At 50.9% G+C, this 16,313-nt stretch overlaps 1 protein-coding gene across 5 annotated transcripts in view; it reads left to right on the top strand.

The window, feature by feature from the left end:
* WDTC1 (WD and tetratricopeptide repeats 1) overlaps window positions 1–8,794 on the top strand; it is a 70,360-nt gene extending 61,566 nt beyond the window's left edge. For all 5 annotated transcript variants that reach the window (XM_061184673.1, XM_061184670.1, XM_061184671.1 and 2 more), the window contains 4 exons: window positions 2,418–2,653; window positions 4,104–4,284; window positions 5,226–5,418; window positions 6,803–8,794. In XM_061184673.1, the coding sequence (XP_061040656.1) occupies window positions 2,418–2,653; window positions 4,104–4,284; window positions 5,226–5,418; window positions 6,803–7,000 (808 nt within the window). In that variant the 3' untranslated portion in view covers window positions 7,001–8,794. The remainder of the gene's footprint in view (window positions 1–2,417; window positions 2,654–4,103; window positions 4,285–5,225; window positions 5,419–6,802) is intronic.
* The last annotated feature ends 7,519 nt before the right edge of the window (window positions 8,795–16,313 follow it).

The following is a 16,313-nucleotide window of genomic DNA, read 5'->3' as shown; positions in this document are numbered from 1 at the left end:
CAGCCATTTCTGCTCCGTCTGGCATCCCTCGGCTCTGCCCAGACAGACAGGCCAGCTGGTGTGCCATCGTCTGGCTGCAACTAGGCAGGCCAGAGAGGGAAGCTTAAGAAACCCACCCAAGTCAGCAGGATGGTAGATAGGGGTTCGGAACGATGCTGCCCCCACGGGCCTTAGCTCAGGCATCAGGAGCTTGCCAAGGGCTCAGATGGCAGCCAACCCCAGGAGACGACAGCTTTGGGGCCATCCTGAGGTGTGTTGCCCCTCTTTCCCAGCAGGTGGGTAGAATGCAGTGGTGTTCAACCAGGCTCTAGGCTAAGAGCTGTCTCATTCCTGCATTCTTGCTAAGAGAGACTGATGATTTCCCAATCCATGGGTACCCTCAACATGTTCTCTGAATTCCTACTATGCACTAGGAACTAGGGACACAAAGTTCTGTCACTCTGAGTTCTTGTGCTCCAGAGTGCCCAGTCTCTGGACAGGGGATAAAGATGTGGACATGCTTCATCACCAAAGAGGCAGGAAGCAGTAAGTCTTTGAATGATCAGGTGAAGTGCTGTGGGCATCAAGAAAAGTTAGGTCACTTTAACTGGGGATCAGGGAAGCACCAGGAAGATGTGATGTCTGAATGGGCTTTCAGTGTCAGCAGGCTTAGACGGGAGATGCAAGGAGGAGCGGACTGTGGGGGAAGGACATTCCCAGGGAGATGAAATGGTGTGAACAAAGGCGTGGGGGTGGGGGGCTGACTGAAGAGCTTGTTTGCAGAACAACAAATCCATTTGGCTGGAGCCGAGGGTTCGGGCAGGGACTGGCAGGAGATGAGTCTGTGAGGTAGCCTGGGGCCAGCCTGGGAAGGACTTGGAATGCAGAGCAGTGGCGTTTTGGCCTTGATTCAGTGGACGATGGGCAGCTACTGAAGAGTTTTGAGCAGGAGAGGGCTGTGCTGAGGGCTGTCTTTTCAGGGAGATTGATCTGGCAGTAAGTCTGGATGGGTGAGCCCTGGGGCCAGCCTGCTCTCTCCCCAGCCCCACATGCCTGCCAGTGACCCCTAGAATGTCACATTCTGTCCCGGGCCAGTCTCCCCAGGGCTGCCATCTGCTCCTGGATGCAGTGGGAGCGGTCACCCTCTGGCCCCTGGCTGCTCTCTGGTCTGGCTCTCTCCAGGAGTTCTGAGGGGCACCTTGCAGGCAGTAATTGGGTTTCCAAACAGCGCCTGCTCCTTCGGTCCAGCCACCCGTTCTGACACAGGCCGTGCCATCAAAGCACTCTGTCTCCTGCCCGCCCCCACCCTGGCTGAGCTGCTTGCTCCTGGTCTGAGCATGGCCACTCCAAGGACCGGGTGCTTCCTCTGAGTGCTGTAGGAGAAGGAGGGTCGGGAGGATAGTGCCCATGTTGGGCCTGCTCTGGCCCCGTGCAGGGGAGTTGTGAGCTGTGCCTTGGTGGAGGGACCGTCAGCTCCAGGGAGTGCTGCTTAGCACAGTTGGGTCCTAGGCCCCCCTCAACCCAGCAGGAAAACAAAAAACAAAGAAACCCCCACAGCTCCCAAAGAAGAAGTGGCTCCTGTGACCCACCTGGCTCTCCAGATAAGAGGTGGGAGCTGGTCTGTGGAGCTGGGGGAAGGTGTATTTTATATTCCGGCACAGGGTGGGAGAAGGAGGGGCTTTTTCTTTGGCCCCTCCCCACCCCCCCAAAACCATTCCCACTTCCCCATATCCATGCTTTGGGAGTTTGGAGAAGTCCGTGTGGATGATTTGGAGCTCCTGGTGCATGCCCGCCCCCCGCCATCAGCTTCCAGAGAACTGACTCTGCCAGACTGTCAGGCCCCATCCTCCAGCCCTGGGAGGTAGAGGCCACAGCTGCTGTGGATCAGTCAGCCAGGACAGAGGGGGGTCTGGCTGAGGGCTTGCTGCCTGCTGGTCAGACCCTGAGTCCCCAGCCTGGCACTTCTGGCTTCCCCGGACCACAGAACTGTCCTTGAGGGCCCCCCGCCTTGGACATGGCTTTGAAGGCCAGCCGGGGGGATTTGAGGAGGTGGATAGAGGAAGGGAGAAGGAGAGCTTGGGGAGCCTGAGGCGGGCAAGATGCCAGGCCTTCTGCTGCAGAGCTGCGGGTGCCTGAGGTGAGCGGGTACGCAGTTGCACTCTGTGTCCAGCAGAGGGCAGCCGGACACTGGTTTTTGCCTCCCACCCTCTACCTACCCTGCCAAGACCTCGGGGCTCCTGGCTTGCCTCCTTAACATAGTCTGTCTCCTGGGGAGCACGGCCTGGGCTGAGCCAGGATTCTCTTCATCCCCAAGTACCCTTGCCCTGAGATCTCTCAAAGGTGGGCTGGGGTGGCCACAGGAAGCACAGGAGACGGAATGGGGACTCCCTGCTTGCCACGTGGCCCCACCTCCAAGCCACATTCCCCTGCCTTCCCAGGGATGGTGACCACTACGATGCCCTGAGGGACTGCCTCAAGGCCATCTCCCTAAACCCATGCCACCTGAAGGCGCACTTCCGCCTGGCCCGATGCCTCTTTGAGCTCAAGTACGTGGCTGAGGCCCTGGAGTGCCTGGATGATTTCAAAGGGAAGTTCCCGGAGCAGGCCCATAGCAGCGCTTGTGATGCACTGGGACGCGACATCACGGCCGCCCTCTTCTCCAAAAATGATGGTGGTGAGTCGGCACTGAGGAGGGGTTGCTGTCACTCTATCTATTTGAGGTGCTACAATGACATTCTGGAGAGGACATAGTTCTGAGATAGGAGATGCCTAGGCTCACATACTGATTGAGAAGCCACATGACTTTGAGACAGTCACTTGGTCTCTTTGAGACAAGGATTAGCAATACCATGTTTAAGGCACCTGGTGTATTCCCCCTGGGACTCAGGATAGGAGTCAGCTGAGCCCAGTGTGCCTCGCAGGTCATTCTCTTCTGCTCACAAACAGGGCCTTGGCCATTCCATTGGGATCTGAGTTCGGGGTAGTTGGCTGGGGTGCACTTGCTCCAGTTTGCATGGGTGCAAAAGAAACAGCAGCACAGGACAGTAGAAATGCCTTGGGCACAGGTGTGGAGCCTCAGTTCCAATCTCAGCTCTGCCATGTGAAACCGTGTGACCTTGGGCAAAGCACAGCCTCTCCGAACCTGCTGCCTTATTTGCAGAGAGCATTCGAGGCCCTGCCCAGCTCACCTGGGCAGCACTGGAGAGTAAACTAGGTAGTTGTGTGGTCTACAAACATGAGAGGGGAGCTCACTGAGGGCAGACATGGATCCTCCCTGTCTCCTTTGCAGTTTACTAACCACGGGTTGATTCATTAGTCTGAATAGTTCCAGACACTGTGCTGGGTCATGGGAATATATCTGGGAACAAGTCAGATGGAATTTCTGTATTCATGAGTCTATAGCCTAGTGAAGGAACCAAGCGATGAAGGAGAAACAAAGAATGCCCTGCGGCCCTGCTAGGGTGCAGGTGTGGTGGGGAGGGCTTGATGGCAGTCTGGGGTTCTTGAGGAAGAGACATTCAGGCTGAGATCTTGAGGATGCGGAGGAAGAGTTAACTAGATGCAGAGTGTAGCTGTGGGAGGTAAAGAGTTCCTGGCAGAGGGACCAGCACGTGCCAAGGCCCTGAAGCAGGCAGGAACAAGGCACTAAGAAGACAGGTATGATTTTACCCAAGGCACTAAACCGATTAGTACCTCATTTGGATCCACAATAACTTGTCTTCTAGAGAGGGAGGGCTTGGACCTTACTGCCTTCAGACCTATGGATCTATTTAGAAAAATCACCCCCTCAAGGCTCTCTTGGCAGTGCTTTACCCTCCCCTCCCTCCCTCTCACATCCACAGAAACAGACCTTGGGTCTGTGCATCCTTGGGGCTTCCAGACGTTATTCAGGGACCTAAGCCAAGGCCCTCCTGGCATCAGAGGTCTCCTCTTGAACACCCTCAAGGGCAGGATCCAAAGATGCTTCTTTCTCATAATTGTTCCCAGTTTTCCAGGGAAGAGGTAGAGACGGGTAGCCCTACATTGCTTACTGCTTGGACGGAAAACAGGGTCAAGGGTGGGGAAAAAATGGGGGAGGCGAGAGAGGGACAGGACTCTCACCTTTCCTTGTTCTCTGCCCTCAGAGGAGAAGAAGGGAGCTGGTGGTGGTGGCAGCGGCCCCGTCCGCCTCCGCAGCACGAGCCGCAAGGACTCCATCTCAGAGGACGAGATGGTGCTGCGGGAGCGAAGCTACGACTATCAGTTCCGCTACTGTGGCCACTGCAATACCACCACGGACATCAAGGAGGCCAATTTCTTCGGCAGGTCTGAGGCCCTGAAGAGGAGGAGGGCACAGCCCAGTTGGCAGCAGGAGGTTGGGGTGGGGGGGGCGGGGCATGGGGACACAATGCTTTCAGAAAAGTCTCACATCCCAGTTCTGCCTTTGCACCCTTGGGCAAATGGCTTCATCTCTGTGGGTCTCAGTTTCTTCACCTATAAAGTGAAACCAGCCCTCCCCACTCAAGGGGCCATAACAAGGACTAATGAGGTAATCCAGAAAGCATCCAGTGCAGCACCTGGACTCTTCCTTACCCGCACCTCCTGTTCCCTGTGTCCCCATGTGCCAGAGCTTGGTTTCTTTATCTGGATGCTTGGAGCCTTGGGCAAGCACCCTCATAGGCTGTCAGTCTTGGCAATCTTTTTTGTCTAGAACTGTGCCCCCGGTACTGAAGGACCTAGCCCATGTCTCAGACACCATCACCCCCAACCCTCCTTTGTAGATGATGTACTTTCTTTGGGTAGGTGGGATACATGAATGTGAATTAAGAATCTCCATCAAGATCCCTTCTAAATGTCAATGGTGTGTCAGGGGCAGATGTGCTGTAGGATTTTAGGGTCTGGATCCAGGAAGGCTAGGACTACTGAGGGAAGGCTTAGGCAGGAGTGTTCCCAGAGACTTAAGAGATGCACGATCTGGTCCTGGCACCCAGGGTGCTTATAATGTACTTCGGGGGAGAGTAAGTAGGAGGGACCTAGGCAGTCCCTGACCCTGAGTTTAAGAGAACAGTTGAACAGTGACACTGCTCTGCAGTGTGGAGAGGATTACCGTGTGCATGGGAGTTCCGAGTCAGGTAAAGACCCCAGAGTTCAGGGGGCCGAGTGGCTCCAGACTTCCCTGCTCTCCCTTTCCCTAAGCCATGCAGCCTCTGCTTGAGGCCACAGGGCAGTACCCCACCTGACCTCCCTGCCCTTTGCCCCCCCGCCAGCAACGCTCAATACATCGTCAGTGGCTCTGATGATGGCTCCTTCTTCATCTGGGAAAAGGAGACCACCAACCTGGTCCGCGTGCTCCAGGGGGACGAGTCCATCGTCAACTGCCTGCAGCCGCACCCCAGCTACTGCTTCTTGGCCACCAGCGGCATCGACCCCGTTGTGCGGCTGTGGAACCCCCGGCCAGAGGTGAGGGTGTGGCAAGGTGGCAGATGCCAGACAGGGAGGAAGGTAGGGATGGACCCTATGCGAGGCCTCCAGCTGAGCCCATGAGGGTTGGGAAGGGCAGTGAGTCATACAGAGGCTAGGAGCTGCTAGGATGAGTGAGCTCTCACCCCAGGGCCCCAGGCTGCATCAGGGTGGGAGCTAGCAAGCTCTGAAAGCTCCAGATGAAGTGGGCAATTCCAGGGGCAAGAGTTGTCTCCTGCCTTCCAGAGGCATATCCTTGAGCCAGCTGGCAAAGGTGAGACTCACATATGGGAAACAGCAACCAAGGACTGGGTGCAGGAGGGCAGGGAGGGAACCAGGTCAGCTCCAACACCACCTCATGAGAACGGTACCTCAGAGGCTCCCTAGGTACCCTGCCCCTCATATACCACTGCCTTGTGTCCCCCAGAAGCTGTGCAGAGGCCTGTCCCTCAGTCACACGAGAAGTATGTAGGTTTTAGAGTCTGATGGGCCTAAGTTTGAGTCCTGGTCCCTTCACTTACTGCCTGAGGGACTCAACCATCTCTGATCCAGGTTTTTTACCATCTGTACATTGGAATGGGAATGACAGCACCACCTCAAAAGGTTGCTTTGAGGATTAAAGAAGTGATGCCTGTGGTGTGTCCGGCCCACAGGGACACTTAGAACGGTGTGGTAGTCAGTGTGGGTAGGCAGGTGGGCTGGCTCCCCTGCCCTCTGCCCCACCTCCTCCCCCTTCCCAGCTGGCAAAACAGAAGTCAAGAGGTGTGTCTAATTTTCTATGAATTTTAAAGAGAGAAACCCTACAGGACCCTCCCCTGGGGGGAGAGGAAAAGGAGGATAAAGGAATCCTCATTGGGAGTGGCAACAAAAGAGGGGGGTGGGGGGAGTTATATCTGTGCTCCCCCCTCAGGTATACAGTATGTGTGCCCAGCATATCCTGGTGTGAATCCTCCCTCATTTATGTCCACGTATGCCGCCCCCATATATATAACCCTACGTGGTGTGCTCCCCGTGTATGTCTTGATGTGGTATGTCCTCATCATTTTCCAGCGTGGGGTCTCCAGTGTATACCCTATGTGTATTCCCCTCAGTTTATATCCCAGTGTGATGTGTCTCTTCCAAGTGTATATTACCACGTGCCCACCAACCCCAATATGTACAACCCTGTGTGGTGTGTCATCTCCCTCACATACAGCCTGGTGTGTGTGTGTGTGTTTGTCCCATACATATCCCAGGATGCGTTCCCCTGTACGCATGGACACACATGGATATACCCATATACATCTCCTGGTATGTACATGCCCTCTCCGTACGTATAGCTCAGTCTGTGTGTGTGTTTTCCCTGCACATACATCCCAGTAGTATGTCTGCCTCCCCCCCACAGAGTGAAGACCTCACAGGCCGAGTTGTGGAGGACATGGAGGGCGCTTCCCAGGCCAACCAGCGGCGCATGAATGCCGACCCGTTGGAGGTGATGCTGCTCAACATGGGCTATCGGATCACAGGCCTGAGCAGTGCGGGTGCTGGGGCTTCTGACGATGAGGACAGCTCCGAGGGCCAGGTGCAGTGCCGGCCCAGCTAGGCCCTCCTAGCCCTGGTTCCCCAGCCCCTCCTACTGGGTGGGTCCTCCGCCCCGGGCAGGAGGTCAGGGGGTTCTGTTTTGGTTTGTCTTCCCCTTCCCCCCATTTTTTCATTTTCCCTGTTTTGTTTGTTAGTTTGGCATTGGGGGTGGGGATTGCTACAACTTGCTGGCTTTTGGACTTTTGGGCAATTGCCCCTTGACTGGCCCCAGCCCTGAGCAGAAGAGCAGGAGGAGAAGCCCCTCCATATGCCCCCCACCACCTTGCACTTCCATGTCCCTGGAGGGCTCTGGCCTGCCTCAGGTGGGGAGGCAAGGGCTGAAGCTGTCTTCAAGGACTGCCCTACCCTTCAGTTGGCAGCAGAAAGGGGAGTGGAATTCCCAGTCCATAAGGGCTAGCCTTGACCTGTTACCATTCTTGCTTCTGGTGGGCAAGGCTAGCTCCCTCCTGGTCTTCAGGGAAGGTTCTGAAAAAGCATAGGGTGCCCCCTTCCTTGCAGAGCCACTCTGTCAGGGTGGAAACAGAAGTAAGGATGGGAGCCCTGGAGGGGCAAGGTCAAGCCACTGCTTCCTTGCAGTACAGCGTCCCTGCCCTCCTCCCAGGCACTGGCTCTGGGTCCTGCGCCTGCCCTCACTGGCCACCCCTGGGGGCTCAGCCTTTCCCAAGGGCCCTGGCAGTGTGGGGCACACCATTCCCCACCCATCTGTGCCAGCCCTTCTGCACTCTGGAGGGCCACTCTTCCTTCGGGCGCTCTTCAGCCTCACTGTGACCTTTCTGCCAGAGCTCCCAGCCAGGCCTCCTCTTGCTGAGATGGCACTCCCTGCTAGGAGCCTTCCAGGCCCTCTGTGCCCTCCCTCCCATCCCACATGCTGAGCCGCCACAAAGACCAAAGAAGTGATGGCTTTTCTCTGTCCCCTGCTGCTCTGGGGGGAGGGGGTGGGTCTCCTGAGCCACTCGGATGGGGAAGTCCCTAACTCAGCCCCCTCCCTCCTCAGCAGCCTGAGCTTTACACTGGATGCAGCGGTCACCCCACCACTCACCAGACCTCCCTCTTTGCCCCCTTGGCTCTCAGCTCAGGAGCTGCTCCTGGTAGTTGGTTCATCCTTCCTCCCCTCTCCCTCCTCATTCCCCTCAGAGCTCACTTGGCTCCAGCCCTCCAGCTGCAGCCTCTGGGGAGAAGCAGCCTCCCTCCCTCGCTCCCTTCCTCCGCCCTGACTCTGCCAGGTGCCTCCTCTCAGTCAGTCTTCAGAAAAGCCCTGTAGACAGCAGGGCCATGTTAAAAGCTTTTTCACAGTTTTGAGAAGATGAGGGGTGGGAGTGGGGGGTGGTGAGGATAGTGGTGGGGGTCTGGCACCATCTCGTCATTGCTTTAATCCCAGCAACACAGGTGGCAGCCTCTCCCCCTTCCTCTCCACCCGTCCCTCTTGCCACCCCTCTCTTCTAGCTTGGTAATGAAGTATATTTATTGGTGAAGGAAACAGCTGCTGCTGCTTCTCCTGCTGCTGGGACTTGCTCCCCTGTCTCTTCTCCACGACCTTTCTCCAGCCGGGAGGGGAGAGCGGGAGTACTGGGGCTGGGCCCTGGGGCCCAAGGACTAGCAGGGGCCCCTTTGCTTTCCTGTGTTCGAGCCACCCGCCATTTCCTCTGTCCCTGCCTCCTGCCTGCCCAGCCTGGGCCCTGCCGTGTGGAGAGACACATAAGCCTTACTGTCCTCTGGGGGCAGGAGCCGAGCCTTTTTGTTGCTCCGCTCCCAGGAGAGTGAGGGTGACGCAATTGATTAAAACCATTTTGTTCTAGGTGTGGCTGGTGGCATTTGTGGGGTGCAAATGCGTCTTGGGATCAAAGTGAGAGTATCTCACCTCTGTAGCTCTGTGACTTTGAGTAACCACACCTCTACTGGCTAGCATAAGGCCTGCCTTGGAGGGTCACCAGCCTAGCAGGGCCAAGTGCAGAGCCCGGCACTGGTGGCTGTGATTTGCAATAATAATCAGCTTTCACTCTCTAGGCTGTTTTCTCATCTGTAAAATAAGGAGGTTGAAGTCTTAGCGGTTTTTCAAACTTTTAAAATCACAACCCAAACAAGAAATACACATTTTACACTGTGACCCAAGATACCCACACTAATTTGTATGTATATACTGAACATAAGTTTTACACAATAATACGCTTGCTACATGCAATGTGTTCTGTTTACCATTCTATTAAGGAGAAAAAAATGCTGACTGTAACCCACTAAGTTGATTTCACAACCTGCAGTTTCTTGATGGGCCCTGGATTAGAGGATTTCTTAGACCAGAGGTTCCCAAACTTTCTCAGCTCACTGAACCATTAGTGTCTCAGTAGTTTTTTCATGGACCCCCTAAGCCAAAAGAAATACCTAACATTTCAATGTGTTAGTTAAGCCCGGATCACTTAAGAAGAATTTATGTCCTACCAGGTTAGTCATTTAAAAAATTAAGACATATAAGTTAGAAGAAACTGTTTTTATTTCATTCTTGAATAAGTACAATAACTAATGGAATCTGTGTGCTTGTCGGGTGCTGTAAAACTTGTCAGACTTTCTAATCAGATTGGACCCCACCACCCTCATTTCCTGTTCCACATTGACTTTCATTTGCTTTATATCACAGCAACCGCTAAAAACCCAGCTTCTCAAAGATGACATAATCAAAGGAATGTAGTGCAATCTAATGATAAAACTCTGAACCACCTTGAGCTAGTAGTTCTCTCGGTAGCCAACAGATGCTTAGTAACTCTAAATTTATAATATCCTACTGTGCTCCTGTGACTTTGCTGTGGCACCCTAAGGTGCCCTGATGCACAGTTTGGGAACTGTGGTTCAATACTGTGGGAACAATAGTTTCACTAGTGAGATTTTGTGATTATTCTGTTTGTGCATTTGGAGAGAACCAGGCTGAGGCCAGCAGGGTATACTCAGTTTAGTACAGGAGACAGAAAGGGAAGAGGTCCTGTCAGAAGCACAATAGGTGATGTTATAAAGCAGGTGCTTATCATTCCTCTGTGTTCCCAAATTGAAATCTGCAGAAGCTTCTTCAGGACATTTACAGACCAGGCAAGGAAGAGACGATGTACCAGGCCAAGGGAGTAGGGCATAGTCCCAGGTGCCCTCATGGACCCTGAGTGGTTCAGTTCAGCTGCATTGTAGAGGGTGGAGTGGCCCATGGACTCCAGGGGCAGCCAAACTGTGGAGGACTCCTGTGCTTGATGAGGGATTGTAGGCTTGATCCTGTAAGCAAGGAGGAGCCATTGGAAGACTTTACGAGGGGCTCCATTCCATTTGGAATTGGTACTTTTTTATTAATAGACTTTTTTTTTTTTAGAGCAGTTTTAGGCTTACAGAATATTGAAAAGATAGTACAGAGAGTCCCATATACCCCTCTCTCCCTGGCTTAGTTTCTCCTATTATTAACATCTTGCATTAGTGTGGTACATTTGTTACAATTAATGAACTGATATTGATACATTATTATTAACTAAAGTCCATAGTTTACATTAGAGTTCATTCTTTGTATTGTACAGTTCTATGGTTTTGACACACGCATAATGTCCTGTACCCACACTGTCAAAAAATAGTTGCACTGCCCTAAAAATCCCGTGCTCCACCTATTCAGCCCTCACCAGCACACACACACACACACACACACACACACACACACACACAAGGGAAGAAGAAAAAAGGTACTAAGTACTTAGGAATAAACCTAGCAAAATATGTACAAGATATTTATGAGGAAAACTATAAAATTCTGATGAAAAAAATCAAGGGAAATCAGAATAAGTGAAGAGATATTCCATGCTCATAAATAGGAAGACTCAATACTATTTTTTTTTTTTTTTTTAACTTCTGGGTTTCTTTCTTTCTTTCTTTCTTTCTTTATGGCTGTGTTGGGTCTTCGTTTCTGTGCCAGGGCTTTCTCTAGTTGCGGCAAGTGGGGGCCACTCTTCATCGCGGTGTGCGGGCCTCTCATTATCGCGGCCTCTCTTGTTGCGGAGCACAGGCTCCAGACGCGCAGGCTCAGTAATTGTGGCTCACGGGCCTAGTTGCTCCGCGGCATGTGGGATCCTCCCAGACCAGGGCTCGAACCCGTGTCCCCTGCATTGGCAGGCAGATTCTCAACCACTGCGCCACCAGGGAAGCCCCTCAATACTATTAAATGTCATTTCTTCCCACCTTGGTCCATAGATTCAATGAAATCTCAATCAAAATCCCAGCAAATTATTTTGTGACTATCAACAGGCTGATTCTAACGTTTATATGGAGAGACAAAGACCCAGAATAGCCAACACAAATAACAAAGAGAAAGAACAATGTCAGAGGAATGACCCTACCCAACCTCAAGACTTATCATAAAGCTACAATAACCAAGACAGTGTGTCATTAGCAAAGGAATAGACAAATCAATGGAATGAATTAGAGAACCCAGAAGTAGATCCACACAAATATAGTCAACTGATCTCTGACAGAAGAGCAGAATCAATTCAGTGGAGAAAGGAAAGTCTTTTCAACAAATAGTGCTGGAAGAACTGGACATCTACCTGCAAAAAAAAAAAAAAAAAAAAAAATCTAAACACTGACTTTACACCATTCACAAAAATTAACTCAAAATGAATCATAGAACTAACTGTAAAACACAAATCGATAAAACTTCTAGAAGATAACATCGGAGAAAATCTAGGTGACCTTGGGTTCAGCAGTGAGTATTTAGATACAACATAAAAAGCACAACCCATGAAAAAAAAATTGATAAATTGGACTTCATCAAAAACTTCTGCTCTACGAAATCACTGTTAAGAGAATGAAAAAGACAAGCCAAGGATTGAGAGACAATACAAGAATTCTTACAAGTCAACAATATGAAACAAGCAACCCAATTAAAAAATGGGCAAAAGATCTGAATAGTCACCTCACCAAAGAGGATATACAGGTGACTAACAAGCACATGAAAGATGACCAGCATTATGTCGCTAGGGAATTACAAATTAAACCAACAATGAGATACCACTCCACACCTATTAGGATGGCGATACCAAATGCTGACAAGGATGTGAAGCAACAGGAACTCATTCATTGCTGGTGAGAATGCAAAATGGTAACAGTCTGGCAGTTTCTTACAAAGTTAGATAGTCTTATCATAGGATCCAGCAATTGCTCTACTTAGAATTTACCCGAATGAGTTGAAAATGTATGTCCATGCACAAACCTGTACATGAATGTTTACAGCAGCTTTATGAATAATTGCCAAAAACGAAGCAACCAAGAAGTCCTTCAAAAAGTGAATGGATAAACAAATGGGTACAGCCATACAGTGGAATATTACTCAGTGAAGTGAGCAATCAAGCCACAAAGCCATGGAGGAAACTTAAGTGCATATTGCTTAGTGAAAGAAGCCAATCTGAAAGCTATACCGCATGATTCCAACTATATGACATTCTAGGAAAAGCAAAACTATAGACAGTAAAAAGATCTGTGGTGCTTCATTTTAATGTGTTTCCACATGTGACTCAGCCCTGCTGACAGGGAGCCTGGGGCTCGGTGAGATAAGCCTGCGTAGTGAATGTGCAGCAAAACAGACATTAGAATTGGAACCCATGTGTTTGTGGTGGGCAGCTGTGGCCCTGTGGCCCTGTGGCCCCAGGGGCCTGCTGCGGGTCTCTATGCTAAGGAGCATGCTGAAATGCATTTGCAGAACTTAAAAAGTGATGAGAGGTCAGCTCAGAGGATCCCAGCCCTGGCTATACATCAGAACCACCCAGGATACTCTAAAAACTACAAATAGGGACAATGAGTTCCAAAGAGGGGCAGGAAGAGGGAATGGACTGCCTAAAACCCAAGTTATTAGAAGCAAAACCAGGACTGGATCTCTAATCTCTGATTCCTGGTCCAGTTCTTTAAGAATCACTTTCTTATTTAATGTCATGATATTTTTTGAGTTCCTATTTGCCTAGCACTGGCTTAATGACAATGCACGCAACAGATTAGTCCCTGCCCTGCTGGTGCCTCCACATTATCTGGAAGATGTGGGTAGCAAACATGGGGGTTGCGCACGGTCCCTGAACGTTAGATTTCACTAGAAATCATGAGCCCTGCCCCATACAGTCTGCCGTGGAGTGCCCCACTGCGTGCCAGGCTCTGTGTCTGATGGACATGATGGCAGGCGTGAGGCACTCTGTTGTTCAGCCATGTTCTGCCTCCTGCACCCGAGCCACTTCTTGATATATGTATAAAATAGGTCCTGGTCCTAGTGATGCCACAGTTTGCACCTTTTTTATGACGATTTACAGAATCTCAGGTCTCGTCCTCATCACTCTTTAATGGCCCTAAAAGGGGTCACCAGCAGAGATAGCCCAGGATTAAGGTGCAGAACCCCAACTCTATCTAATTTATGCTTAGATCTTGGGAAAGTTCCTGAACCTTTCTGGGCTCATTTTTCTCATTGGGAAAATGGGTGCCATGATACCTGCTCTGGTTATTTCACTGCATTGTAAGAAGGCCCCAAATCACAGTGAGAGGATGCGCATCAAAGTGCTTAAGTGGTTAAGGGTCCTATGATGGTGATGAGTGGTTTTAATTGCTGTAACAGCCAACACTGAGTGTTCATATTGGGCCAGGAGCTGTTCAGCTATAGCCTATCAAATAAACTTTACAAGAACTTTGCAATTTTCGTTTCCCATTTTAGGGATGAGGAAATTGATGCCCTGACAGGTTCGGTTACTTTCCTGACGTCTGACAACCACTGACAAAGCTAAGGGTCAATACTGGACTTAACCGGCTGACACCTGAGTTCATATACTTAACCATCGTGCTTTACTGCCCACCTGGGTGTAGAACACTTAGATTCTGGTCCTAGCTGTGCTTTCTAATTTGTTGGGTAAGTTTGCCCATCTATAAAATGGAATGGAGAAGAATGTCGTTTTGTAAAACTCTGATGTCTAAAGGGTCAGAGGGTCTGTTCTCAAATGGTTTCTTGCATTGTATCGGCCCCAGTGGTCCCCTCCCCACCACAGAAAGGTTTGGAGCCATCCAGGAAGACAGTTTAGGGCTTAATGGGGGGAATCCAATGGAGCAGAAGCAGAAAGCCTGCAGAAGAGAGGACACACACACATGCGCACTGCGTCACACCCAGCAGCTCCTCCAACCTGCACTGTGATGGCCCCAGGCTCAGCCCTGCTTCCCTGGATTATTGATTGAGGTGATTCTTCACCAGAGCCATTAAGGCAACCAACCTATGGTCATCAGATAGCTCTGGTGCCATTCCCTGAGCACTTCCTATCTACCGGGTGCCATTCTGACTACAAGGTCCAGTGGATCCAGTCAGTCCCCTTCTCAAGGAGTCTGCCGTCTCCTGGGGAAGACAGACATGTAAACAGCTAATGCTAATGCAAGTACACATGAATATTCAATAGGCAGAAACAGCCTTCGTGCTCTGGGAGCAAAGAGGGAGGATTTGCTGGAAACCTTGAAAGTGGTGTAGAGAGTAGGGGAAGGGTGAGAGTAGGGGAAGGAACTCTGCTGAAGGAACAGTGTGAGCAAAGACATGAGGTATGAAGTGCAGGGCTCTTTCTCTGAAGGGCAAACAGGGCAGTGAGTTTAAATCCAAGCAAGCCCCAAGGGAGACAGAGAGAGATGAGGGTGGAAAAGAAGGTTGGGGGTTGGGGCCAGACCATGGGGGCCTTGAATGCCAGGATGAGGAGTGAGATGGCCTGGGGAAGGAAGTGTGTGAGCCCTGGGGACTTTTACATGGGGCCAGTTGAGGGGGTGTCCTGACTCATACCAAGAGAGGATGTGCCCTGAGTTCACCTTTCAAGCAAGCAGCATCTTACCCTTGAAGCTTTCCCAGCTTGACTGCTTCCAGCTCTGCCATCCTTCCCTCCCCCAGCCAGTCCTATAAGTGGATCCAGATGGTCATTCCTATTTTAGGTCGGGGTGTGTGTTGGGGGCGGGGTAGCTATGAGCTCTATCAATCCTTTCCTGAGCTCTGTTAGAGGAGCTTCTTCCAGGACCCTGCTGTGATCCTCTGAGCCTGGAAGGGACTGTTAGTCTTTGATGGAGATTTCCCATCTGTCTGTGGGTGATAGGGGTGGCAGCAGCACAGGAGGCAAGGGCACAGGCCAGGGAAGCTTTAACATTGGGTAAGAGAACCTAGGTGACGTGTACATGTGGGAGGGGGTCCTGTGAACGGGCTGTGAAGGGGAACAAGCCTGGGAAAGAGGCTCCAGAGGAGCCAGAGAAAGAGCTGGCTTCTCCCTCCAGGTACCTGGCCCTCCTCATGCCCCTGCTTCTGCAGCTGCCTAGGCCAAGGAGCTAGGTTTCTCTGGTCAGACCCTACTGAGCACTGCCTACCAACATCCATGGGTCCCTTAAAAATCTTGGGGCACTGCAAGGTAGCAGCTGACAAGCTAGGTTCCTGCTCTCAGACTGTCTATAGCTAGCATATGATACATACCAAGCTTATAACTATTTGCCATTCATTCAGTTTAGCAAATATTAAGCAAATGCTATGTGCTAGACACTACTAGGCACTGGGTTTACAAAAGTGAACAAGACAAATACAGTGTCTGCCCTCAAGGAGTTTCCAGCCTAGTAGGGGAGTTCAACAATACACAGCCACAAATGTGCTACAAAGGAAAAGAACAAGGTATTCCAGGGGAGATTCAGAGGAGCTTTCCAATTTAGATAGGGAGGCCAAGGAAGAGCTCTCTGAGAAAGTGACATTTAATTTGCGACTTGAAGGATGAATGAAGGTTACCCAGTTTTGGAGGGAGAAAGGGCATTTCAGGCAGAAGGGAACAGTGTGTGCCAAGTCCATGGGGTATACAAGAGCATGGCACATGAGAGGAACTGAAAAGAGGCTGTAGGACAGTGAACAAGTTAAAAAAAAAAGGCATGATGCAGGGCCTTGTAAGCATGGTATATTTGTGTTTTATCCAAAGTACAATGGGAAACCACTGAAGGTTGTCAGATTAAATGTGGTACTTGTGTTAGTACAACCAAATTTGTGGCAGGCCCTAAGAAAGACTGACTTTGGTTGTGTATTCATCCCTACAAACAATAAATGTTTAAAGGGCACCCACCAGCCCTTTGCTAGAATTATGGGTTGACAGTGATGGTAGAGGAATGTCTAAGATATAGACCTTCCTCAGAGACCTTCCTCCAGAAGAGATGAGACAGCTATAGTGATTGAATCAAGATGTGATTTATTCATTCAACAAACAGGTACTGCACACTTAATCTATTCCATACACGTGCCAGATGCTGGGTGTTGCCCGTCAAGGATCACACACATGGGTCACAGG

Source organism: Eubalaena glacialis, chromosome 3, assembly GCF_028564815.1.
Source record: "Eubalaena glacialis isolate mEubGla1 chromosome 3, mEubGla1.1.hap2.+ XY, whole genome shotgun sequence".
NCBI classification, from domain to species: Eukaryota; Metazoa; Chordata; class Mammalia; order Artiodactyla; family Balaenidae; genus Eubalaena; species Eubalaena glacialis.
Note: the sequence above shows the minus strand (reverse complement) of the source record. Positions and strands in the feature narration are given on the sequence as shown.